Source organism: Chamaea fasciata, unplaced genomic scaffold (genome assembly GCF_029207755.1).
Source record: "Chamaea fasciata isolate MVZ Bird 193981 ecotype frontalis unplaced genomic scaffold, bChaFas1.0.hap1 SCAF_18, whole genome shotgun sequence".
NCBI classification, from domain to species: domain Eukaryota; kingdom Metazoa; phylum Chordata; class Aves; order Passeriformes; family Sylviidae; genus Chamaea; species Chamaea fasciata.
The window spans coordinates 5,884,661-5,912,597 of NW_027094103.1; the positions used below are offsets into that span (position 1 = coordinate 5,884,661).

Consider the following 27,937-nt stretch of genomic DNA (forward strand, 5'->3'; position numbering starts at 1 on the left):
CCAGGAATATAAGAACTGATTAAGATCAGTGTTATGCTGCCATAGTCTTTAAGTGTGGCATGAGAGTTGCTTCATCTGACTTTGAATCTTCAAAAATAAGAAATGATTAGTAGCTGTCAGATTTTTTAACTTACATCTGCAATAGCAAGAGTACTGCTTCAAGTCTGTCATTCTGCTGCATAAATGAACAATGCCAACAGACATACAAAATGGAAATTATAAATGTGAAGGGCAGTATCTGCCTTGATAATTCCCAAATTATGGTCTGTCCAGACAAGTTGGTATCTCATAGTCAATGGGCCCCAGTTAAATAAGACCTCCTCCTGCTGCTGGAAGACTGAGTATCCATGCTAGTTTCTTCCTCTGTGGTCACACAGATCATATCTGACAAAATACATTTGTCCTGTCTGTTCCCTGAATTGTCATTCCAGTGTTGGTTAGTTTTGCTGTCAAAAGGAGGGGTGTCCTCATGCTTTTGTGTGGAGCTGTATCTAACCACTGCAGCACTGGGCGCCGCATTGCAAAATCTCCTTGTACAAATATATGATACTCTCCCTTTTCCTTCTGTGTGCTCATGGCTGAGCGTGTCGGGTCATCTGGTCAAGTACAGTTTGTGTCATCTGTAGTCCCAAAACAGTTTCAGGACTAGTTGTGGTCAGATGGGAGGTGCAAAGGCTGCTGCATTTCAACACAGAATGTGCAGAGAGCGACCTGACATGGGATGCGTTGGCAACGGGGAGGAAAGACAAGTCCCTACAAAGGTAAGTTACAACTCTGCTGTTTTAGTTGGCACAGTGTGTGCATTTACTGAACCAGAGAACACAGCCCAAATACCACAGCACCAAGCCTGTTCCTCTGATCAAATGTTTGTTTATACAGTTACAGCTCAAACATGAATTATGTTTTAACATTACTGCTTACAAGATGCAGCCATAGGTGAAAGGTTTTTTTTCTGTAGTTCTTTTTAGTTCTTTCTGGTAAAAGCAGGCTGGAGCAAATAGCTTCTTTTCATGAAGAACCACGACATTGTTTTAAAAATGAAGTAGATGGGGTGCCTCAGAGTTGTAGGTCTTGGCATAAAGTACAGCAGCTTCCAGGGTGCTTGTCCTGATTCAGTTGTTCAAGTCCTCTCTTTCCTCTAGCATGGTTTGAACACCAGGAACTGCTCTGAACATTCCTGTGTGCCCAGCTGGCTGCTGCTGGCTGGGATTTCTGTAAATGCTTGGAGACGGTCCTGGGAGTGTGGGAAACCTGTCGTTGGTTGTTCTCCACGGCCTCTGAGCTGAGTGGGAATATCTTTGCACCATTCCCATTTGCATGTATCTCCATGTGTGATTTGTCAGGGTGTGTAATTGTTCATAATCTAACGTCAAGTATGTATTTTAGGATGGAAAAGCCGCTCACCTGGGTCAGTACTCACCTTGAGTACTGTGAGCAGCTTTGGGCACCACAATGTACAAAATACATTAAGCTATTAGGAAGCATCCAAAGGAGAGCCACGAGAATGGGGAAGGGTCTGGAAGGGATGCCATAGGAGGGATGGACAATGCTGTCAGGCACATGGTGAGATTTTTGGGGGGATCCTGATGATCCCTTCCAGCTAAGATTATTCTAGGATTCCATGAGTGCTGACCGCGGGGAGGGCTCAGTGAAGAGGCATCCCTGGGAAAACTTTCTGCTGCTTTCAGCCCTTCTCTGGAGGCAGCGGGTGTGCGGAAGGAGGGCACCGAGGCTGCGCTGGGCAGGCAGCGGCGCGGCCGCCCGCTCCCTGTGCCCGCAATCCAGGCGTGGTTGGCGGCCCGGCCCCGCCCTCCGGCCCCGCCCCGCGCGTCCCTTAAAGGGGCCGGCACCGCTCCCTCAGCGCCGGCCCCGCCCCCCCTCCCGGCCGGGCAGCGCCGCCATGGCGCTGGAATTGGAGCCGTCCGCGGCTCCCCTGAGCTCCTTCCTGAGGGACTTCCCGGTGCCGCTGGGCCCGGGGGAGCCGCTGCCGTGGAGCTCCGCGGGGTGCGGCGCCCTGAGCAGGCCCGAGGTGCCGGGCGCGCTGGCCGAGCGAGCGAGGAGCCTCCTGAGCAGCAGGTGAGGGGGCGGCGGGGCGGGCGGGGGTCCGGCCGGGCCGGCCCGGGGGTGCCGCGGGCGGCCGCCGTGAGGCAGCGGCGCCGGGCGGCAGCGGGGCCGCGGCAGGTGCAGGCGCGGGAGGCGCTTCTTCCTGACGCGGGGCCCGCCGGGGGCGGGGGAGAGAGCCCTCAGCGTCTCCAGAGAATTTTAGGTTTGGAGATGTATTTAGTATTGCTCCCCCTTCTAAATTACTTTTGGTGACTGTTAATAGCGTGCTTCTGCTCAGGCCGTAGGCCTTCGGCCCCGTGCTTTCATAGTATTGTTTGTGTGTGCTTTTCAAAAATATTCCTCTCCCACTCTCGGTGCGGATTCGGTTCCAAGGCTGCGATTAGCACGACAGGGCGAATCCTGTGGAGGAGAGCCGACAGCGGGGATTCAGGTCCCTCAGGGCACCTGCGCGGGTCAGCTTGGAGGTCTGGCCGGGAGGAGCCCGTGAGGGGCCTCGCAGGGCTGCCAGGGGTGAGAAGCGAGCCAGCCCTCCCGAGCTTGTGTGGGTTCCTCAAGATGATGTTTTCTTAAAACTTCAGGAGCATAGTCACACCGCTGCTGGAACACGCAGCTGCTCATCAGTGATGCTTCTGTCACCCCCTGACTGCATCCTTATAACCTTCATCCTGAACAGCTGAGACTTTGTCTTTAATAATAAGAATTCGAATGTGACTTCTGTTGGCAAGTTAATGCTTCATCAAGAACAAAATATCTCCCACCAATTTCTTTTCCCCTGACACTCCCCTCTCTTACAGCACTTCGGCAGTAGGGCCTATGCACTCCAGCTGTAACGAAGTTCCTGCCACAATCTGCTTCACTAACCCACTTTTAACAGTCAACAACAGGGATTGTGGATGGCCTAAAAGACCAGGAGTGATCAAACTGTGCTGTGGTACTGGGGTGTGGAGAAGACTGGTCCTGGTTTGGTGTATGCTGAATGTTAGGTAGTAAGCATGGTTTGAATTACTCACCTTTTAAACTACCATCTGGTGAGTTTATTAACACCAAATAGATTTTGTTGTTGTTGTTGAAAGTGTACAGGTGATTTTTAGATATTTAAATTGTCTGGGAAATATGCCTTAAAAATCAAGTTATTCCTACGTATTACAGAGATGATTATGGACGTGATATCACTCACTTCAATGGTGTGCCTAAATTTTAAGCTGAGAAATGCATACCAAAGAAATACAGTTTCTTAGTCTGTAGCTTAAAAAGGCTCAGATAATCATTGCATTATTTAGTTGTGCTTTGACTAAATTGCTCTTGAACAAAACACAGCTGTTGCATTCCACAGTGAGGCTGCAAATTCATCACGTGCATTGAATCTTTGAACTCTGTGGAGCAAGAGTGGTTCTGGGTGAATGCTTTAAAGAACAGGGTAATGCCAGTCTTGAACAAATATTTATCACTTGGCACCCACTCTGCCACGTGGGCCGGGCTGATGCTCCCTGCAGTTGATTTAGAGAGGAGGGTATGAGGCTGTAGAGTTCTGGGACGTGCTACCCAAACTGCAGTGCTTTAAAAATCAGTATTTCTGATCTGCATATCTGCTGACGTGCTGTTGTTGTCTGTTGGGCACAGTAACAAGTGGAAAGAGAAGAGGAATGATGGTTTTGCAATGCTCTCACCTCACCTGTCACTCCTGGTGTTTACACAGAGAGGAGCCTGCCAGTGTCAGAAGCTGCATTTTTCACATACCTGCCCTGCAGCCAGTTCTGGCTCCTCAGCCTCTCTTGAGGAGCTGCCCAAGTCCTGAGCTGGCAATAAGAAAGAAAAAAAAAAGGAAGGGAAAGAGAGCTAAAAAAAGCAAAGCAGAATTAAAGTGCAGCAATCTACTGATTAATTCTTCTTTTTGTGAAATGTTTGTGAAAAACAGAAATAGATAAGAAAAGTGTTTTTATGAATTCTCATGGCTGACTGCCAGCAGCTCTGTGTTTGGGTGAAGCTATGAGTTTGGGTGCATTGTAGTGTACCTGAAGTGTCAAATGTAGGATCCCTGCAGAATTATAGCTCAGTTTTGAACTCCTGTGACAAAGAGAAACTTCATCTTGCAGTTGCAAAAAGGCTGCATTTTCCTGTTGGGTAGGCTAAGTTCTTGCGTGTGGAGAAAAAGACTGATACAGCCCAAGGCCAAGACAGGAATCTTATGTTTTGAAATTGCAGGCCTTCTTATAATCTCTGTAATTAGGAACTAAAACCGAAGTCTCTGATTGTGTGAGAAATTGCCAACATTTCACCTTTTTTCCTCTTGTTTGCTACTGTGGATCAATTCAAAATGCAGCTTTTAAGGCTGAATAAACTTTTCTGTTGATGTGAATCCTCAATAAAATAGATGAGGGGATAGCAAGGAAATAAGAGAAAGAAGGATGTTAAAGATTTTAAGGAATGGAAGAATAAGGGTGAGGAGTGACATTAGAAGACATTTAAATGTTTGTATAAAAGTTGTTGAAGATGCAGAGGTGGTGACATATTAGTGACTGTGCAGGAGGTCACTGTAGTTGAGATCCGGGGATCTGCAGGCTGTCATGGCAGCATCCCAAACACACAGCTCAGTGAAAAACCCACACCCTCAAATATCCCTGTGTTATTCCACAGAGCTGTAACACTGTGAAGGTGTTATTGGATGCACCTTGCTGACTCCTGGCATTGTTGCTTGATCTCTATTTCCTGAGTGTGAGATTTGTCCAACACTCCAGCGTCACAGAATGTATTTTACATGGTGATTAGTGTGGTGAAGGGTTTCTCTGTAAAAGTGTTATTGGGAATCAAGTTGGACACTCAGTTCTGCTGTTCTGCTTTTCATTTCTGTGTTGTCAGGTACTTCATTCACACATGCCCAGATGTTTGGGTCATGCCCAGAAGGGCCCAAGCTAATCAAGGTCCGTAGGCAATAAAGACCCAGCAAATCCTTGGCTCATGAGACAACATTTAGTGATGTTTAGCTTGTTCTTCCGGTTGCTTGGAGGCAGAAACCTTTGTTGTTCCTCCACTACTGATTAGGATTTCTGTTGGGAAGAGACTGGGCCAAGAAATAACCTTGGTTCGGTCCAGTAAGGAGTTTCTGAATGTTGTTGCTTCTCCAAGGCTGCGCACATCTTTTTACATGGGAGCAGCTGGATACATCGGGCTAAGCCTTGAATGTCTTCATGAAAAATGAATTATTTTAACATATTTCTGCAAATGCAGCTACCATAGCGAAACACCAGCTAAAACAGCAAACCATTTTGTTCTCTGGCAGGCCTGGCCCCTAAATCACTAATCTAGTGAAGCTTTGCAGATATTTCTACTTTGAATAGTTCATTTAAATCAATGGAACTGCCTGCTGCTAACTGCAGCTAAATACATACATAACATTCTGAAGAATCAGAGCAGGCTTAAGTAACCTTGTTTTGCAGAATTTTAATTAACATACACTTTTGGGTAATAGCTGTGTTCTGAAAGTCTATGTAAATAGGTGAAATTAGTTACTTCCCAAGCTTTAGAAATTAACCTGAAATATTCCTGACTTTCACTGCAACAGAATGTGGGATGAAATCAGACCCCCAAATATAGAAATTTCGACTTCCCCTTGATAGGAGCTGAAACTGGTATGGCCATCCTGTGACATATCCAAAGAACAATGTGAAATTCCTGCAGCCTTCCTCTTGGAGGAGATTTACTACAATAGCAGTTGGGAGACTTGGGCTTCCTGTTCTGCCCCCTCCCAAGCGATCTGCTGTTGCCTCAGCATCCTGTTTTGTGTCTTTGTGCTTTACACTGTAGCGCTCACTCCAAGGTGTGGCCCTGGCATCTTTATTTCCAGTAGTCCCTTCTTTTTGAGTAGTTAATTCAGCAATTCTGATATTTTGATGTTTTAATGTGATTTAAGTATGAGGAAGGGGAAAATAAAATCTTATCTTGCTTCTGATTTCCCAATCTCTTCTTAAAACACTCTTTAGTCTCTTCCTCTGTGAAAACTACTTTCTACAGTGACCTCTGCTTTTAATAAATTCCCTAAAACATACTTCCTTATTCCTAATTTGAACAATTTGATGTAATGCACTGGGACTTCTTGCTTGGGAACATGTTTGCATATTTTGCTCTCATAACCTGTGTGAGAGCCTTTCTATTGCTGTTTCAGGATAAATACTCAAATTTGAAACAACGTGTTTAGGGCTTAATTGAAAAGTGGCTTTTGTGGAATTAAGCCTCTCCTGTTCTGCTGTGGGGTTTTTCTTCCTGCTGAGAGTGAAATGGAAGTAGCAGGTGACTCTTCACTGCACATTTTGTATAAAAACTGTTCAGTAATGACTGAAGGGCCTGAACAGATGGATTCTGGAGTCTAAAGCTGCTGCTTCTGGTAGTTTCATAAGAGAAGCTGGAAAAAACAGCTTCATGTAACCATAAGAGATGGAAATTCTGTGTGTGGCACTGTTTATGTATTTGTTTTGATTCCCTCTTGTTCATCTCCTTTAATGACCTGATGTCATTAGCGCAAGAAACAACTTCCTGTGCATTGCAGAATGTCAGATGTTCTCTCTTTAATGGCTATATATTTCTACTTTTCTGGCCACCATCACCCTGGGAACTCTGAGTACTGCTCTAATAAATGCTAATGCTTAAAGCTGCTTGAATGGAAACATTCTGTAGTTGATTATAAGAATAAAAAGAGAAATAAAAGTAGCAAATTGAGGAGAAAATACTGAATACAAGCAGCTTTTGTTTATGAGGAAACTTGTGACCCGCCATTATTTTGGCAGCGTGAGAGGATCTTTCATTTGCTGGAGAACTGCTGGCATTTGCAGATCTGCACTAAACCCAGTGCTGATAGAGCTGTAACATGCTGGAAACACACCCTGGTGTGCAGTGGCAGAGCTGTGCTGTGTGTGATCTGCTGTTCCAGAGCCCATGGGGCAGAGAAGGGCACATCTTCCCTTGGACATCGGGCAGCTGCAGCTGATTTATGCCAGAGTTTGTGCTTTCAGATACAGCACTTTTCTCCCCAGCATATGTGTGTATGCACAGTCTGAAAGGAGAAGAGGATTGGTGCTCTGGCCTGCAGTACCACTGCTGCCTTGTTGCCATGACTTTGGTGATAATGTCTAGGAACAAAATTATGTCACTTTTTTTTTTAATCTGGAAGATAAGTGATCAATACTTGGCCAAGACAGTTGGTAATCTCTTGTGCTTTGTTTTATGCAAACAGATTTCCTGTCAGTACTGTGGGAGAATGTGTATTTGGGGTGAGGGGGAATATGAATTCTTTTGCTTGCAAAATAGGTAAATAAAAATGCAGAAGGCTTTGTGTAAACATGGGGTGTTTGGTGTGTCCTAGAGAGTCTGTGTACCACCCTCCAAGGTGACAGAGCTCACTCCTCTGTTCCCAGTGCTGAGGAGCAGCTTTTTGGGCTCTGCCATCTGCTGCACTACCCCGAGTGCTCAAAGCCCCCGTGTAAGCTGGGCATGGAGCAGTGCAGGAAGTCTGTCAGTTGTATTCAAGCCTTTGTAAAAAGTATAGTTGTAGCTGAGGCTCTGGCCAAGGTGTGGTGGCCTGACCTTTGATGCTCTGGATGCTTCCCCCTTACCCGAAAAACTGTTTGCTATTGACTTCTGGATGTACCCTCTTAAACTGGAGGGAAAGAAGAAGTGGGAACATCTTTGAATTGATGACTTGTTTGCAACACTTGCTGCAAGTGTACTGGGGGTTTAATGACCGAAATAAAAACGAGTGAGAAGTTATCTTATTGTGTTTCTGCTTCCCAAAAGGACATGAATATTTTGATTTTTCTCCTGAAGACTGGTACTAAAAGGGTCAGTAACAGTTTTATAATTGACCTGACCTACGTATTACACTGTGGCTGTGGTGGTGTGACAGCAGGTCTTTTGAAATGAAATAAAATAGATAACGAAATTGTATTGCAGAAGGGAGACAAGGTGAACAAGAGAAGCAAGTTTTGCTCTGTAATTTATGCCAAATCTAAAGTATGCAAAGTATCATAATTGGATTCTACTTCCGTGTGTAACTTTATTTTGGCCCAGAGATATGTGTATCAGCAGGGGCTTTGCACAGCTCCGTTTACCAGTACTGTGTGTGTCCAGTAGTCCAGAATCTTTCAAGGAGGAGGGTGGCATATAAATTTAAGTGTCGTCTTTATTAGCATAAGTATTGCTTTAGTCTTTAACTTACCTCTTTTATCTGTACTCAGGTTTTTGAAATGAGTCTTGTGTTTTACTCTGAGTGGCTGGAGGATACGAGCTCCATGTTCCAGCCACTGTTGATCTGACTTCAGCTTCTGGTGAAGCTATGACGCCTTGTCTGCACTGTTGCAACATGCTTTAATTCTTTTTAAATATTTTTTTATTGTGGTCAAAACACGCCCTTTATGTTAGCAAAGAAATAGCCCGCAGCAAAGAAATTCAAGGTTTGTTTACTACTAGCCTCTGTGTGCTGAGGCTGAGTGTTTAGTGTTGCGTGTCAGAGAAACGGGGCTGACGTGTTTCTTCTAAAATTCCCTTCAAGTAGCATCCTGTGCATGTAGCACACCCCACCAGCTTTCCACTTCTTCTCAATGTAGTTGGTTTTCCACTTAGGAAACTGCTACAGTGTTCCTTCTGATTCATGGAGATTAAATTATGCTTGGTTCAGCTCATCACCAGGGTGTCTTGGGCTTCTTTGAAAGGAAGATTTTAACAATAAGTGACATTCTTCTTTGCTTACAGGAAAGGTTTGAAGTCTGCAACGGTAATTGCAGTGGGTTACTTGTGCACTGGTTGCCATAGGTACTGTGGCTGTTTCCAGATACTCTCCAGCCAAGTGAGACCTTGTAGCTCTCAACTAAAGCAGCAGTTCTTGCTCTCTTTTAATGACACATTTTGTTAACTCTTCAAGTCTCTGATTTAGAAGGTGAACTTAGAACTGGTAAATGTTGAACCTGAATGTAAGATGCCATTCCTTGGAGCTCAGTTTACCTGAGCTCAAGTGAAAACCAATCTTGCCAATATGGCAATGCTGTAATAAAGAGTTAATGAAGTAATTACAAATGTGTTCTGTTCAGAGTCGAGATTGAACTAAATAGGTTGGGTAATTTTTTAGACTTTTATCTTTTTTCACTGTGTCAGAATCAATTGTTTGATGTTTCTGTCTGCATAACAAAATCCCAATAAACAATCACTTTCTAATAGATTTGCAGTACTATGGAGGGGGAGGAAATGCATAGGAAGCAATGCTGAATGAAGCATATCTGTACTGAGGAATCACTGAGTTTTCCTTTTAGGAATTGGGTGGCAACTGGAAAAAGTTGAAGGATGTGACATAATTTGTACATTTTTTCTTTGTTACAGGCATCCTGTAAGCAGAGGCTTATACAGAACTTGTGCATCATGGCACTTAGTAGATTTCCTTTTGTTTAAGCTGCCTTTTATGGACCCAGTTCAGCAATCCTGGACTCTGGAAAGCAGAAATGTATGAAGTTTAAAATCAAAGTATTAAGCCCTCTTCTGATGCTGAGCTGTGAACCTAAGCTGGATTTGATTTTTTTCCTCCAGCATAGCAGAGCAATTCTGAAGATGTCTGAAGCTGTGGCTCTCACTGTGCAGCTAAACGCATTGTGTTTTCTTAATGTTTCTTGTCTCTATTTGTGGAGCTGAAACGTGCTTTGACTAAAGCTTCTGACTGTCAGCAGCATCAACAACACATCTGACATTGTTTGTGGGGCTTACATTTTCATAGTCCTTTCTTTTTCTCTTATGTGAGCAACAACAGGAAGAAGGATTTTGGAGGGCAGGGGGTGCCATATCTGTGTTGGATATATTTCTTGCCTGACCTTTTAAAAGGTTGTCTGTCAGTGTCAAAGTCATTATAAGCAGGCATTGTTACTTTAAGCTAGGCAAGAAACTGAGTCCCATAAACACATTAGCCTTAAAAAAGAAATAAAAAGCCACATTCTGTTTTCCCTTGATGTGACATGACTGCAGCTAGCACTGAAAGGACTGCAAACACATTGCCATCTATTTGAAGTACCGAAATAACTCATTAAATTGGGCCGTCAGTGGCACAGAATGTGTGGCATAAAGCAGGCCTGTGTTGGAGCCTGCTGACTGACACAATGCTTTCTGTTTGCTGCCACGGGAGGTGCTCATACACGGCTGTGAGGATGTGACAAGGCCAGTCTTTCAGGAGCACAATGGCAAAATGCATTTCAGCTTGTTGTCACTGGGATCTAAAACCCCGCGGTCTTCCCCTCCCTGCCCTTCTGTATGCACAAACCACTCATTGCTGAGCAACATCACAAACCAATGCTGCCACCATTTCGTACTCCCCAGCATACCAGTTTTATGCAGAACTTTTTAAATGTTTCCTGGCGAAACAAAATCTTGTCCTTGACTTGCTGGAGGTGCCTTCATGTCGTATTTGTTTTGGTTGTGTAATTCGATACCTTGTGGGAATCAAAGACTCCATGAACAATGGATAAAGTGACTTTTTATAGACGTTGATTCTTATTCTTCATTGTGCTCATAGAAAATGGCTGGAACATGTGCTGTGTACTGCAGTTGTTAGTGCTTGCCACAAAACTATAGTGAATATAGGAGTTGTTTTATAGTAGCTTCCCTTTGGAGTTGGATGGGACTTACTTGTTTACAGATTCAAAAACATTATAGCAAGTGTGTGCTGCTTATAAAGCATGTGGCTTGACTAAAGCAATGAGTGAATGAGTCAGGAGATGGTGAGGGGATCATGTAGCTTTATTGTCTTCTAGATGCCTACCTAAAAGCTTCATCTAAATGACAGGTCTTGGAGTCTTTTCTCATCCTAGTCTCCAGTCTCAACTCTTTGCATCTTTTACCTGGGTGGTTTCTTTGGAAAGCTTCCAGTCAGAACAAACTGAATGAGAAGGGCTGGAGGTTAGCACTAAGCATGACTTTTCTCGTGAAGGGAAGGAGAGTTCCAAGTAACTTTTTTAGAGATTTGCATCTACCACAATGCTGAGATCTTGATACTGTCTGTGGCGAGATTGTTGACTGCAAGCAAGAAATTCTGTGTAGTGAGTAGAAACGAAATGTGTGTGTTCAGAGGCTGGAATTGAAGGTAGCAGTTCCCATCTGAGAGCTCAAGAGAAGGAGGTACCATCTGCGACTGGAGTGTGAGGCAACAGTTTGAAAATATGATTCATACACTTCTTCCTCTTTACATTCTTGAGAAAGCAGTTGTCTAACTGAGGATCTTACTAAAGATTTGTGTGAATAAATATTGAACATATGGTTTGCTCTACTAGTTTACTAAAGAAGTTTGTATTATTGTGTGTAATGGTTTCTAAGTCTGAGGTCACCAACCATATGCTGCAAGGTTGTAGCTCAGTTTAAACTAATGCAGTCTATTTTGCTTTCTCTTCTGTTTCTTACCAGCAGAGATGTTTCACCACTTCTTGCAGCATCATTGATCCATGCTGCAGTTGATGAAGTTCTCCAAACAGACTTGACTGAATTTAAGCTGCAAAATGTGGAAACAGAGGGAGAAGGAGATGAGGAAAGGTTCACCTGTAAGTATACTTCTTCTGTCTGTGTTTTCCCCAGAGGCTGTCTTTCAGAAGACTTCAGTGTTTTGAAATGTTTCCCAGATTTATTTGGTTAGGCTGCCTGTCAAGCAGCAGTGAATGGAACTTCATTTGCTTTTGCTGGGTATCTGTGGGATGAAAGGAAGCTGTGCTAGTTTTGTGGGCAACATGCAAACACAGTGTCTGGAGCCCTGACTGGTCCTGTGGTTTGGCTTTCTGAAAGGGGACAGTGTGCCCTTTTCCCTTTGGTAGAGTGACCTTAGCTAATTACTCCTGTGTTTTGACGTTGGCCATCATCAGTTGTTGTACAGCCAGACCGACACCTTCAATTCATCCATATAAACCATCTTGCTTTTGTCTTGGCAACCAGATTCTGGTTCCTCCACATCTTGAACATCCTGAAACTCCAGATCTTTCTCTTGGCAAGTTGCTCAATAGTCTCTGTCTTTATCAATGATTTCTTTTCTTCCCACTCTCCTTTATGAAGGTTCCCACCTTCTCTTGCAGAGGGAAGAAGAGCCTTGCATGTGTTCTACCTGATGCCTGCATTTTCTCCTGAGTGAACTGGAGAGAGAACAGACCTTGGTGGCGGAGCACTGGCTTTGTGCCTTGTGTAACAGATGGTCCTATTGCATTTACGTGCTGAAGTGTTTAACATTAGACTTCACCAAACCTTCAGTCCCAGTGCCAAGAATTTAAATGGAGCAGGATGCAGGCAGAGTAGAAGATGAAAATGGAAAAGAGATGTCTTAGGCAAACCAGTCTGTTCTGTAAGAGGAAATACTCACCCTTCCATTTCCCTGGGATGGCTTGAAAGGCAGTTCAGTGTGCCCCAAACAGAGCAGTGCAATGGCCAGGATATGACACTTCCCAGAAGCCTCTTTCAGCATTCATGTCCAAGTCTGAAACGGCAGGAGGGGGAACTCAGTTAATTAAGTCGTGCTGCACCCCGATTATGTCATCCCTCACCTTAATGCTTGTGGCCTTCACTCACTGCAGCTAATCTGACCTGGAGCAGGGCTCTGCCTTGAGGGAGAGCTGGCAAATATGAGTTCAGTGTGACCAGGTCACTGCAGCCTCTACAGGAAAGTCAGAGGCAGCATATTGTAACTCACCTAGGATAATTACATAGGTTTGCACAAAGCAGTTGGAAACTGTTATCAGAGCATCCTGCAGTCACTGTGCTGCAGACTCTTTGTTGAGTCCCATGTAATTACCTTTGAGGTGAACCATGGCAGTATTTTAAGACATGAACTGCTATACATTTGTGAGCCTAGGATTGTAATCTGTAGTTCCGTGTCTTATGTAAATCTTGGGCCCACAAACCAAAATGAATCCTATCTGAATAATAAAGAAATAACGTTTAGAAACAAGGGCTAATGAAGAACTTGATAGGGCATGGACATTTTCTTAAGAACAAGCATCTGATGTCTCTGGTTACTATATATTGGGGACATTTGTAGAATATTCAGGCTGCTGTTTTACTCTGAAGGCCATAAAGATAGGACTGGAGTCTACATTTAAGATAGTGCAGACACAGTTGGAAAATCCTTGGATGAGTTTCATGTTGAACTAGGTCACATTCTCTTACTGTTCTTGTTGACAAATACCCCAGAGCCTTCCCTGTTCTGATGGTTGAAACCATCTTTAATTTCCATTTTACATATTCCTGTCCATTTTGTTGGTTCATTTTTGTGTCACCATTGCCATTTAGACCAAATCTCTATTGACCATTTATTCCGCTATCAAACGAGATGGAAATCTGCTCATTGTTCAGGTACTTGTGCTGCCTGATCTCAGCAAGGAACAACTACTTTAAAGGTGTTCATTTTTCTGCACCCTCGGACTGTATTCGTTTTCTCCTATCTTGTAATTGCTATTACATCACTTTAACTGTACAACTAGAGGGAAAGCATACAGCTACAGCACAGTATGGACTCTCTTCCTGCACTGCAGTAATAAATCTGTCCAAAAAAAAAAGCATTCTTGGAATGAAAGAGAAGTGATTATATAAAAGCAACGGTGGGGGTGTGCACGTGTGAGTACCACTGTTTGTGGTACACTGCAGAAGCATTTCTGCTGTTAAGGTACTAAATTCTTTGTCAGATTTCACTGGCTCAATATTTAAACAGCAATATGTGTCTTCTGGTCAGTATTAGTCTAGACATTTACAAATGTGTAAGCTGACATCTGTAGGCAAGGCTGTCTGAGATGCTGTCCTATTTAGTTATTTTGTGTAAGGGATAATTTAATATTCAAAAGTTTTTATAGCTTGCCCATTAACACCTACATATTAAGCAAATCAAAAGTAATTTTGGTTAGTATGTAGTGGCTGCTAATTGAAGATGTGTGTTTAAATTTAAGCTTTCAATTCTCCACACCCAGAGATGCATCTGAAACTGGCCGGTCACTGTTCCTGAGATAAAAAAAAAATGCTTGAGAACCACGAGTTATTAAAAGGAATTCTGAGGAACCCTTAATGCTAGCAGTGTTAGCAGGAGTCAGGATGAAATAGAAATAGGAAAGACAGTTCATGCGCTGCAGTTCTTTAGAATATACACTAGTGACAGCAAATTATTTTTCCTCTATAAACGTTCTTTTCAGTGCATTTTGAAGTTAGTTGGTTTAGCATTGAGGCAGGATTCCTATTCAAATAAAACTTTAAATTGTTACCTGTTTGGAGGGATACTGTGTTGCAAAGCTGGACACAATGCCAAGCACCCAGCCATTCAGTCTGATGAACGAGTTTGGATTAATTGATCTTTGGGATCTATCCAGAAAAGGATTTGAGTGTCTGGCTGGAGCTTTTCACACTGTGCCCAATGGGTGTTTACAGTTCTGCTTTGTAATGACAAAGCTGGAGAGTAGCGGAAGTGTTCTGTCCCTGCAGCTCCTACAACCATGAGTACTGAAAAAGGTAAAGATAACAGCTTACAATTCTAATCTGTTCAGCTCAACTAGGAGTTGAGCCATTGACCTCAGCAAACATTTTCAGACTTCCTTGTTGTTTCTGTAGGACATAACCTGACCCAAAGCCAGGCCAATGCTTTTTCAGCCCTTGTGTCCAAGACAACAGCAATCTCATCCTGAAGGTTTTTCTGCCCACTTGATGATTTCCTTTTATTTTTCAGTATATATGAACTCCTACCACTATATCTTACTAATTTCACTTACATAATAACATTCATGTCTAATATACTAGACTGATTTTTTGGGGGGATCTTTGTTACGATTTTTGTAATGTAATCACCTGCTTGATAAGCCTTAATTTTGAAAAAGAACTAGCAAGTAAACAAGCTGCTATTATCCTTAATATTACACTCTTTTCCACTGCAACTTTCTCTCCACATTATTCTCAGGACCTCATTTTAATTCTTGCAGAGCCTGTAAAGGCAGGGTGCTGGATGTATGTATGTAGCTGTAGGGAAAGAAACTCAAAGGAAGGACAGGCCATAAGATGAGATAATGTAGGAAAGTGGGACACAGCACTTAGTGTTTTGTCTCTGTGCTGTCAGTGCTGGATGGGGAGTCGCTGCAGCGCTGCTTTTTCAACAAGCTGCGGGAAGTGTGCTCCGAGTGGCAGAAGCAGCTGCCACCGCTGAGGCCCCTGAGGCGCTTCCTGCTGGTGTCCATCCACGCCATCCGCAACGCGCGCCGCAAGATGGAGGATCGCCACGTCCTGCTCCCCGAGTTCAACCAGCTCTTCGGTCTCTCGGTGAGTCTGGGCACAGCACTGCTGTAAGCGCAGGGCCCTGGTGATGGACGGTCTGTGAATTTGTTGCCATAAGTTATTTGTCATGCCTGCGCTGGAGCAAGGACTTAGTGACTCACACTGCTGGGGGCCAACTACTGCCCTGATAAAGAAGTGATGTAGGCAGGATCTTGTGACTTTGGGATTCATGTCGTAAGTTATGATAGGGGAAGATGGGAAGTTCACCTAGTGTTATGTTGCTGGAGTTACAATGTTCTTGTGACTGACACAACTTATATATGGATTGAGAGCAGCCCTAAGGAGCAGGACTTGGGGGTGTTTGTTGATGAGAAGCTCAGTGTGACCCAGTGATGTGTGCCTGCAGCCCAGAAAGTCAAACACGTCCTGGGCTGAATCAAAAGCAGTGAGGGCAGCAGGCTGAGGAAGGGGAACCCGCCCCTCTACTCTGCTCTGACGAGACTCCACCACAGAGCTGTGTCCAGCTCTGGGACTCACTACATAAAAATGAGTTGGACCTGCTGGAGCAAGTCCAGAGGAGGACATAAAGATAATGAGAGGGCTGGAGCACCTCTGCTGTGAAGACAGGCTGAGTGAGAGCTGGGGCTGTTCAGTCTGGAGAAGAGAAGGCTCTGGGGATGCCTTATAGCAACTTCCACTGCTGGGAGGGCTTGGAGCAACCTGTTCTAGTGAAAGGTGTCCCTTCCTATGGCAGAGGGGCTGGAATTAGATAGTCTGTAAGGTCCCTTCCGACCCAAACCATCCTATGATATGGAAAACAGCAGTTGTACAAGTGCCAGTTCATGAAACTGCCAGAGGACTGTATAGCCAGCAGTCTGCTGCTTCCATGGCAGGTTATTTTGAAGGACATGAAGTGACTAACAGCAAACAAAGAAAAGTAATTGGCCTGCAAAGTACCCATTTTATCCATTTTGTATATGCGTAAATGGACTTAAATTGCCATTTGTATGGAAGAAAGCCCAGAATAAAGAGTCTTTGCTTGTTGGTACCAGTCTGTGAGCTATTTTGGTTTCCAACATGAGTGTCTTCCTCTCTCTCCCTCCCTCCCTGCAAAAGGATGACACTGATCGCGCTTACTTTGCGGTATTTGATGGCCATGGTGGAGTGGATGCTGCCAATTACTCAGCAACCCACTTACACGTAAACGTTGGGTTGCATGAAGAGATTGTTAAGAATCCAGCTGAGGCCTTGAAATGCTCTTTCCAGAAGACAGATGAAATGTTCCTTTTCAAAGCCAAAAGAGAGGTGAGTGGGTAGAGATTAATTCCATTGTATTTCAATAACACTGAGAACTGTTGGACAATGTGGTATTATCCAGAAAATTCTGACAGTAGAGTATATTTAAATCACTGGCTTCTTTATGAAATTATGCTACATATAATGGTTTTGTTTGATCAAATTATTTCTTATTTTGAGGAAAACCAGTGCTTGGGAGTTCAAGATGAGTAATTGAAAAGAAGTGCTAAAGTGATTTAAATGATTCTGACATGTCAATTATTTGAGAGAATAGTGGTGCCTCCTTGTCTAAACCAGGCAGCCTCTAATGTTCTGTTGTCCTAGCTCTTACCTGGAAAAGATTTCTTTCTTCTTGGTAATATGATCACTATCTTTGTCTTTCTTGTCCCACAATTAGTGTCACCGATGATTGTAAGTGAAAAATGTGTTTATGATTTAAATCAGATGCCTCAGTTCATTAAACCTATTGATTAACCTTTGAATTAAGTTGATACGATGAACATTCTTTCTTCAAATCTACATTACACTGTTTGAGAACACTTATTATAGCAGTACTGAGGAAGTGCTCATTGTCAATATCTTCATTTCTGTCAATGAGGTATGAAAGAGGGACCAGCATTTCATAAGGTCTGACACTCATCTTTAAGGGGAATCTTGGATAGTTAGATGTTTTTCCTTTGTTTACATTCTCATTTAAATACCCAAGGATAAGGAGATCTGTGTGGAGCAAGGTATCTGTAGTTGCTAGTGACAATGTGAAAGGGATTAAAGAGACATGTTTGTGAAATGTTGATTCTACTGAAATTCAGGTCCTCTTGCTTTTCTGCATGTCTCTGTTTTAAACAACAGAGTTCTTAGTCTCCTAGATTGGTTTTGGAATTAATAGCAAGAGAAGGAAGAACATAAGAGACAGTATTAATCATTTGCATATTAGAAAATATGTTTATACATAGTTTATGTCAAGTCTCTTTACCATCTTGTACTTTTTTTTCAAGTACCTGAATTAGGATTAGCAGGTCTAATCTAGCATTTAGTGTGATTAAACCTGAGTTTTCAGTATTGCCATGTATCCTAGTGGGGCTTGTTGGATATTCACCTGACACACCTCTGTTTTCCTTCTGCAGAAGCTGCGAAGTGGCACAACAGGTGTGTCGGCATTGATTGTAGGGAACAAACTGCACATAGCATGGCTGGGAGACTCTCAGGTGATGCTGGTGCAGCAAGGGAAAGCTGTGACATTAATGGAACCTCACAAACCTGAGAGAGAAGTAAGTCTGACTTGTTTTTTCCTCTTAAGTATGTCATGTCAGATTCTCTCTTGAAACCTTTTGGAGTCAAGCCTTTTTAAGTGTTTGGTGCTTTACATAATTACATATACTGTATGTTAGGATGCATGGAATTAACAATTTCTTGTTTTGCATCTGCTCCTGTGTCCTGACATGGGTGAACCCTTACCCTTCGCTGCTTGGAAGTACTAATGAATGGTTCTCATAGTCCTGACTTCAGTTCTTGCTCAGACTATTCAAAATTTGCAGTGAAAACTTTCACAGGATTTTTGTGTGTGAATTTAAATCTGTCTGTTACAAAATATCGTAGTAATTTGGGATTAATAGCAATTTAAAATGTTAGCATAATGCAAATCTTTCATTATATGCAGTACTGTCATTGAAAAGCTAATGCTAATCTACTGGCCTAACTGGCTTAAAGTGCATTGCATTTCCTATCTATTTTAAATAGCCAGGTATTTTATTCCATGAAATTGAGTGGGGACTTTGCAAGTTTAGCTGGCATTGCATGATCCTCTGCCTTCATTGCATGAATATTTGTAATAACTGAGTAGCTTAAGGAGTATCAATGCAAAAACTATTGTTACTTAGCTTAGTTATCACGTATTTCATTCTGAACACTGTATATTCACCCAATTGTTGTATGGAATGGGAAGTAGTGGCAGGAAAATTCACTCATCCATATGGGAAAGCAAAAGACGATACGAAAACTTGAGAATTCTGCTTTTTTTGTGGACAAGCCATAGCAGGGATGGAAAGTAGTGGCTTGTTTCCAGTAATCCTATGTGTATGTTATTATGCTAGATTCTGATCTGTGTGTTTGCTGTACTCATTGTAGAAATACAGAAGCTGGAGCAGCAAATAAAATGTATTCCACTGTTTTTCAGGATGAGAGAGCAAGGATTGAGACTCTGGGTGGCTGTGTAACCTACATGGACTGCTGGAGGGTTAATGGTACCTTGGCTGTTTCCAGAGCAATTGGTGAGATAAACCATCAGAATCAGTTAACTTCAGATTGCATTTGATTGAAACACAACTCCTGAGACTGTGTTTACTGTAAATGGTGTCTTGTTCAGCATCAAATAGTGAAGGACTTCCTGTCTTTCCCATAAGGCAAGGATTTACATGGCTTGCAGCTACATCAGCTTATTGGTTTTACTGAGAGCATAAAATGTTTTGTTTTGCATACTAGCCATGATAGTCCTGTTTTTTCTAGTATGAAGATTTTGCTTCCTAGAAATGCCTAAACTACTATAATGTTTTACAGTAGTTTAACAAATATGCAGCATTTAATTTGTAAAAGTGAAGGAAGCAATAAATGTTTGTCTAGCCTTTTTTTTATGTGCTTGAATGTCTGAATTGTGGGGGGGTTTTATCCACTTTAATATGAATGTATCTTTCTCCTGACTGCAGATCTTTCTGCTTGAGTCAAATCACTGCATTCTCTTTCAACATCCAGCAATTTAGGGCATTTTAATTATAGAATTCTCACAATCTTATAAAACAAGCTTACTTTGGTACAAGCAAATGTTTAGTATGTCCATACCAAACTGATAAACTAAACACAATGAGCAGATTCTTAGGGCATTGTGATGTATATCTGGGTAGCTGAGAAAAATCTTATTTTCATGGTATTCTGAAGGCTGTACAGGAAGTACACCTGCAAAATGAAGGCCTGACTGTCTCCTTGCACAAATATATTTGAGAGAAAAAAATTTAGGAATAAATTCCTTATTTTCCCTGCAAAATTAGGGGAGTATAAATTAAAGTAGCTCCTGAGAAACCCACTGGGTTTAGGTAGGTTCCAAGCATGCTTAAAGAAACAAAAGTCTTCCATGGCTTCTGACTACTCTTGTCCTGCATCAGGTACCTCTGGAACATGATCTGGCCATCCTTGAGGATGGTAAAAGCAATTGGCGGGTAAAGAAGTACCTGTTTACATCTTAAGTAATAAAGCCTTTGCTTTGCTTGTTTGTCTCAGGTGACATCTGCCAGAAGCCCTATGTCTCTGGTGATGCAGATGGAGATTCCTTTGAGCTGACTGGCTCAGAAGATTACCTGCTCCTTGCCTGTGATGGATTCTTTGATGCCATCAAGCCCCATGAGGTTGTAGACTTGGTCCTGGATCATTTGATGCAGACCAAAGGAGTGGGGCTCAAAGCAGCAGAGAGACTGGTGGCTGCTGCCAAGGAAAATGGATCCAGTGACAACATCACTGTTCTGGTGGTGTTCTTGAGGGATCCTCAGGACATCCTGGCAGACTGTCTCAGAGACTCTAAGAGCCCTAGGGCTGATGGTGATGCTCAGAGCTCACCCCTTGACTTCCTCAGCTGCGAGGCAGCAGCCACACAGTGACAGAATCTGTTTAGTCCAGAATGTCCAAGTACGTTCAGGTAAGGAACTGCTTTCCACTGAAGAAGCCTCTAATACAGTGGGCAAAATGTATCAGGAAAAAAGGCAAATGGACAAACGTGGAACAGAAAGGCAAGACCCCTTTTACTGAGTTCCCATTTGTCTTTTCCTTCTCCCTTTTTTCCCCCTCCCCCCAAAAAACACAGAGCAGACATGGAGATTTGTACAGCTATTTCATCTCTGGGAGCAGAATCTAAAGTGTGTCCCAGGGTGTTGGTCATATCCCTCTGTCCCGGAAGTGGTAAGGAACCGTAATAGGTATAAGCTAATGGATGGAAAAATGCATTTCGTGTGTTCTGAGTGAAAATTGAAATTAGTGCTTAAAAAGAGCACTGTATGTTGTACTTAACTGTGATGTTACTTTGGAAGGTGGAGGGGAGAAGCTGCCCCCTCCACAGAAAAGCTTCTTCCTTTGTGTGTTCTGTAGGAACAGGCTCGGGGTGCAGGGGCTGGGTGACACCAGTGTGCTGTGGAAGGTGCTTTTGGTTTGTACCAAAGATACTACAAGAACGATGCGGCCTCTTTATTTAAACAGAAATATTTAACATTTGTGCGTAGGGAGAGGAGAAAATAAAACTGGGTGCTCCAGAAAAGCAGAAAAACTAGCTAGAAATATCCCAGGGAAAATGACAGAAAATGAACTGCTTTCTGGGATGCTCTGGTTTATAAACTGGAATCTGATATTTAACTGCACTGGATTATTTCTCCCTAACAAACATGCTTATTGGCTATTTGACAGCCTGGAAAGAAAAGACCCCTCATGTGGTATTTGAGAGAGATCTTTACGGTTTGTGTGCTCAAGCAGGTAAATGTGCTCTTCCTGCCACTATTTTGTGTATTATAACAAAGGAGAAATTTATTTTTATTGTAAGTGTTTATTTGTTAATTTTCTGAACTTTACATTTCGAGGAATGTTTTGCAGTGTTACTTTATTTTGTCGTGGTTTTTATTTAAACTGGAATTTTAAAGTGGCTCTGTCTATTATCTGGTGTAAAAAAACTGACTACCCTCAAGTGCCTTAAATATTTCACCCAGGATTGCTGGCTGCCTATCACAGTCTGGTGAGCCAGTTCCTAATTTTTAAAATGTGACTTTTTGTTTTCATTGGTGCACTTAAATGTTTCAGTTTGTGAATTATTTTAGTGGTAACTAGGTTTCAAGAAAACATCTCTCATTGTTGCCAAATCTTGCGGTTTGTAGTAAAAGCTTCACTGCGACTTACTCCCTGCCCTGTGCAGAAAGCTCTGGAGATTTAATCATAAAGTAACAATGAGTAATTATTTCATTTAAAAAGAAGTAACTGCTGGCCTTCACAAGAAAATTTAGTAACACAAACTAGAAACAGTTTAGTAACAATCTTATATTAATTGAAGGTTAATTTGGCCACACTTCGTGAACCTCTTGGGTCTGAATAACTTTCTAAGGAACTGTGAAGCTCAGAGGATGAAAAAATTATAATGAATATGTGAGGGTGTTGCACAACTGCTCTATTCATGATGTGCTAGAGCTTGTGGTTGTGTTTTGTCTTGCCTGGCTAGCAGGACTCAACAAGATCTGAGGGCTCAATGGTAAATTTGTTATTAATTTCAGTGTCTAAAGAAAAAGTGCTTTGCATCTGGCAGCAAGATTGTATGCCGCAGTTAGAAGCACATGTCACTGCAATATATCAGTCCTGTTGATTAAAATATGGTGAACATTCATGTTGCTTGGGGAGGAAGTTTAGGTAGAAGAGCTGGAATGGCTCAGAGGAAGAACAGAGCAGCACTGTCTGTGTCCACAGTCTCTGGATCCTTGGCTGATGTGGGGTAATGCAGTGACCCACGGCTTTTGCTGGAATTACTGTGGACAATCCTGCAGTTTTTGATGTAGGACCTCCTCGGTGACCTCCTCTCTCACTACACAGCAGCTCAGACAGTGACTGCCTTGTTTTGCCACAGGAGCTTTTCTGTCTTAAAGTGTATGGGGAAGGATTTCCCTTATGGCAGCCTGGTGGGATGGGCATCAGTGTTTGCAGTGAACCTTCTTCAGTTAAGGAAGCCCTTAGACTTGTTCAGTAGTCCCCTTGGATTTATCAACTCCCCTCTCTTTGATTTCTAGCCAGATACTCAATTCCATGCTAAATCCTGATGCCCACTAATGCCTCTTGGTGTCTTGGAAATGGTTCTATCATTAATATAGTAAGAATCATGCACAATTGTTTGATTGTTATCTGAGGGTTATCAGGAGAGGGGAAAATTATTGTATTTATGAAGGAAGGTGGGAAATGTTGGTAAGTTTGTGATATGGTTTAGTTTCTGAAATTTGCCAAATTTCCTCAAAGGTGAAGAGGACTGAACAAGCCAAACTCTTTGTAATAGTTCTCTTTTTTTCAGTCTTTTCTGGGTAGATTTGCATTACAGAGGAAAGAAAGTCTCAAGACTTTTGATGGATGCTTGCAGCTATGTGAGCATATCCTTTTCTGTTTCAAATTTGATAATTTCTGTTTTATGGGAGCTAAGTGAAGTGGGCCTTTAGAAAGCTGTCTGTGGCAATCATAAAATCTAATTCTCAAGCAATGCTCTAGGGAAGAAATTCTGCTTTCTTAGAAGCTGTTCCCTTACATTTGCATTCATTCTGACTGACATAGTGCTTCATTTCTTTGAGATGTAAATGGATGGGAACAGTCTTTGAGAACTCAGAGATTACAGCGTGGATTAAAAGTATTTCTCTCATTTTCAGAGACTTCTTACTAGCTTTAAGAAGTTTGGTCAGGTCAACAGAAATTGTAATGGGTCAAAAAAGGCAGTTTGTATCCCATAGCTAGAATAAGTAATTCCTAATGTGTCATCTACAGGAAAATCCCAAATACTGTTGGGGGAACCTGTAGAAATTAGCTGAAGGATTCAAGACAAACGTTCAATAATTTTCATGTTTTACTAGACTCCAAATGAATGTCTGCTGCTGCATTTTAGCACTCAGCAGAAGAAAAAGTGCTCTTTAAAGGAGCCTGAATTTTTCAAACAGAGCAGACTTAAATTCTTTTGTTGTTTGACTGGAAACTGGCTTCAGTTGTTCAGCTGAGTGGGTATCCAACATCACTTTTGCTTATGGATAATTCATGCTTCTACCTTCCTTTCCTTTCCCCATCCTCTCCTTCCAAGCCACACACCTAAGACAGTGAATATTCTGGATTTGACAGAGGCAAGATTAAAATTTTACAAGTAATGTTTGTTGGGGGGGATTGATTTTGGCTTTTTTTTTTTTTTTTTTCCTGAGAATAAATATGATAGAAACGCAGGAAAAATTTTAGAACAGAGGGAGATGAAGTAAAACCCACCCTCTGCGTGATGGAGGAGTGAAAGAGAGAGACAGGAATGCATTTAAGTATTATTAATGCCTATTTTAAAAAGGAAGTGGGCTGGAAAATGGAGCTACAAATGTCAGTTCTTTCGAGCGAAATACCAGTGCTTTGAAAGAATTAGAAACACACCCATTAAAAAGGCAAAGCTCAGCTGTGCTAACTCTGTCTTCAAACAGCCAAAGAAGGAATAGCTCTGAAAGTGTCCAAGGTGACTTACTGTGACCCCTCAGTGCTACCTTGGAAGCTAATGCTCCTAAATGGTTTTTTCTAAACATCCTCCCATGGAAAGCAGTGCTAAGAGGGAGCACCCAGCCTCTGCAGCTCCTGGTCACTGTGCAAGTGCTGCTGTGAGTAAATGTGGAGTGTGTTAATGAGTGGAGGGGATGGGGAGCCCTGCAGGATGAGTAATTGGGCACTGAGTGGTTACAGCAGTGCTGGCAGCAGAGTAATGTTAATCACAGTCATGACTTTAATAGCATTTAATAGACACTTAATTCAAAGTCAGATGCGATACTGCTCTTTCAAAAAGCATTTTCAGGGCCATTAACCTTCTGTCATGAGGAGCCACTAAAATTTCCACTTTTTTGTTGGATGTTGGGAAAAGTGCTTGTTTTCTGAATCCTGGAGATAAGTTGGCTGTCTGCACTTCAAAACCTGTGTTCAGTTGATAGTTTAAATCAGTTCTTTGGGGTTGAAGCTTCCCTCTCAGGCAAAAACAAACAAACAAACAAAAACCCCAACAAAACCAAACCCAACACCTAAAAACTAACAAAAAAAAAAAAGGTGTTTCCAAAACAAGTGACTAAGAACTTTTGTAAATGGTATTTGTAAATGGCATTGCAGAAAAGGTAAACAGCAAATACCTTCAATCTATAAAGGGCATAGACAATAAAATCTAAGTTAATATTCCAGCTCCGCTCTTAGTGCAAGTTTGACTCTGTTGGTTAAATTATTTGTATTCTTGTGGATGCAGGTACTGAATGTGCAGCACCAGCCATTGTCTGTTTCTAGTCTTATAGCACTGAAGTATCAAGCAAATGCTTTAGGGAGAAGGTGGGGGGATGTTAGCCACAACACAGCAGATTGAAGATGATTCATGTGTAATTCAGCTCTGGTTAAGCCTGAATTAAATTTCCCTGCTTAGTTCTATTACTGCTCCTTTTGCAATTGGGCCTGTGTCTTCAGACAGATTCCTACAAGGAAAAAATAGTCCATTCCCCCTTTTTGAGGAGCAAACCCTTCTGGTGAACAAAATGCCACCCAGGAAGGATTGGAGAAGGAGAAAAATGAGCTTTCAAATGAATGCAAAACTTAACAATCTACATGAAGCTATATACCCTCCCTAAACACAAGTTCATAGCATGTCTGGTTGCATATGAGTAGTGCTGGAAACCAGGGGGGTTTCTGCCAAGCTCATCATAACCTTTCAAACAGCATCAAAACCAAGAGGCTGGTCCTCTCTGCATTACTAAATTGAGCCACTCAACCAGCCAGCCCTATGGAGCATTTGTTTTGCAGCATTGACAGCTCTTAAGAGCTAAGCCAGACATGCTTTCTGCATGTGCTTTGGTTGGGCTTAATATATTTCTTGGATTTTATTTAGTTTAAAGATGGTTTTATTTATAGAAGTCATGTCAGCTGAGAAGTAAACAAATGGAGACTTGAAGGAATGATTGCACCTCTGAACATGTATCTCTCATAGACACTTGTTAAAATAATGCCTTAAAATGAACTGGTAGGCTCTTGTGACAGATAACCTTATCTCTGCATGGAACAGGAAACCAAAATCTTCCAGAGAATCACTTAAACCTTTATTTTGGTGTGACCCATCAGACCTGAACGCTCACAAGCTGTTCAGTGTCCCTGGTTTAATGCGTGTTCCAAGCTGCACACATTGCTGCTGGTGCACACAAAAATAAACAAGGGACAGCTGTGTTGGCCACATAGAAAATTTAGCAAGATGCAACTTTTGTTAAGCAGAAGAGGACAAAATCAATAGGAAAAAAATGTTTTCAAGCTTCTTGGAATGCAAACAATGGAATAATAAAAAAAAGCAGCCTAGAGGAGTTGGCACTGCACTGTCGGCTGAAAACCACTGTTTCAAGCAAATGAATTTGGCTGTTTGTAATGTCTGTTTTATTTTGATAACAAACTCCTCTCAGTCAGAGTTTTTTGTCTTATTATGTGCTTTTTAGTTGAAGAGACAAGATACATTCAGCTCCTTAGGAAGTTAAATATATCTGGGCTTTGTGACTAGCTAGATCCTAATTACTGAATTTTCTCTCAACTATTAAGTCTGATTACTAATTTCCAGGAGATATTAATAGATCAAATACTGAAGTTACTACTGATTAAGTGGTTCTGGATTTCCATGCACAGGAATGTCGTTGGTCCCTCCTCATCTAGTGGATCACTCCTTGAAGTTATTTTTACCTTTTGAGGCCATACATTGGGCAGGTAAAAGGCTTGTTGCTTTGGCAAATGGAACTGGAATGGGTGACCATCATTCCTGCCAGGGACTACTTATCCTTTTATCTAAGCAATGATGATTCTTTTTGGATGTCTGAGGATGAAGAGATAATAGGTAGGGTGATCCTATGGGGACCTTCTCAGGGCAATAATTTTTTTTTCTTTTTTTTTATTTGTGGTGCCCTTTAAGTTTGTGATAAAGCACTCAGCTGAATATTGCATGATTAATGCAGCTTTCTTTGTCTGTTTTTCCCACCTTTTTTTTTCTTCCTTGTATTTAGTAATATCAAGATATTTGTCTTATTTGGGGTCAAAACTTTACACTGACCAAAAAAGGCCAGTATAAAGTTTTTAACTCTAAGTTCCTTAACTTAATGACTTTAATTACTTTTAACTTCTTCTGAAAGTCAGTTCTTCTGTGTCCTCCCTATTTCCTTCCCAATTTTCTTTTTCTCTATCTTCTGTGTACTTTTACATTGTCACCCTCTCCTTCCCCAGAATGTTGCTTTTTAGGCCATAAAATCTCTTGGCTGTTAAGTCAGTTTAGTTGCCACTTTGTAATTTTCACTTCATCTGTGTCCATAGTGAATTTGGTCTGATCTTTGGAGGCCTGCAACACCAAGAGTATAAAAAGAACCATGTCAGCTAGGAGGAGACTACAATAACTGTTGCTTTGGCATGGACCAGTATTGGATATGTAAGAAGAAAATCCTGTTATTTGTATCTTACTCCATAGGAATACTTGAGCTTATTTCAGGTAACAACTGCTCTCACCCTGATTACAGGACTTCAGAAACATTCTTGTCTCTGTCTTTCCTTATTCCTGCAGATGGTTTGTGTTTTCAACAAACATTTGCACTGTTCAGAGCGGGGGGAAAGCTTTCTGCCTTCCTTGCCCTCCCCAGCTCTGTCTCCTGTCCCGGCTGGCTGAGCAGTCAGGGTGGGAGCAGCAGCACAGCCCGAGGCTCAGTGACCTCTCAGTCAGTGCCATTCTTCAGGGTCTGCCCCGTACTGTAATGCCAGTCCCGTGAGTGAGACCTCTGTGACTACTCCTGCTGACTTAAAAATGTATCTTCTTATCAGTATTAAAACAGCACAAGAGCAAAACTGTTGCTTTAGGCACATTTCTTGCCACTGTGTTGGCTGATGAACCTTGAATGAAAGTAAGAGGGCCAGTGACTTTGAAATAGGAACTGTTAGCCAAGTTTCGTAGAATCATAGTCCTTATTTATTTTGGATGCTAATCTGCACTTGTGACCCTGAGCAGAAAAGCTGCAGTACAGCAGGTTTTATAAGCTGTGGCTTAACCAGTGATCTAGTTTCTTAAAACTCTTATTTAAGCTGACTGGTTTTATGCACAGGTTGCAAACCTGTTGTCACTGATCATTAAATGCTATGCATATTGTACATTCATTTACATGGATTGTTCTAATAGTGCTTGTGTGTATTATGCTACATTACCATATTTTTTATATATGTATGTATTGCATGATGTTTGTTGGGATTTTTTGTACTGTCACTTTTGTATTCACACAGTGCCTCATGTATCTATTTGCATATTGCAAGAAGTTGTTTCAAAATAGTGATTGGAAACAGGTGGGGGATAAGACCCTGCCACTGTAGGATCTGATGGTTCTGAAGTATTAATAAAGTATAGTGATTTGAAGCACTGTTTGTTTCTTTTCTTAAAGATCTACTTCATTCTAATATTTCAGGTACCTCATGTTGCAACTTTTTTCATGTAGGTCATGGTGCACATCTTTGAGTGGTTACCCTGTCTCACCATGTTACCTTCTCCATAGGGCTTTTTTGGGAAAAGAGATCAGTGGAT

At 42.0% G+C, this 27,937-nt stretch overlaps 1 protein-coding gene across 2 annotated transcripts; it reads left to right on the forward strand.

Moving 5' to 3' along the window:
• The first annotated feature begins 1,883 nt into the window (after nt 1-1,883).
• Nucleotides 1,884-27,772, forward strand: PPM1F (protein phosphatase, Mg2+/Mn2+ dependent 1F). Of its 2 annotated transcripts, XM_066199411.1 has the most exons (8): nt 1,884-2,076; nt 11,488-11,618; nt 15,149-15,348; nt 16,420-16,608; nt 17,724-17,867; nt 18,773-18,866; nt 19,867-20,278; nt 20,444-27,772. In XM_066199411.1, exons 1-7 carry the CDS (start codon nt 1,901-1,903, stop codon nt 20,238-20,240), a joined length of 1,308 nt encoding a protein of 435 aa, XP_066055508.1. In that variant the 5' UTR covers nt 1,884-1,900; the 3' UTR covers nt 20,241-20,278; nt 20,444-27,772. The 2 variants fall into 2 exon arrangements, with proteins under 2 accessions (XP_066055508.1, XP_066055507.1); XM_066199410.1 differs by having other exon boundaries at nt 19,867-27,772.
• The last annotated feature ends 165 nt before the right edge of the window (nt 27,773-27,937 follow it).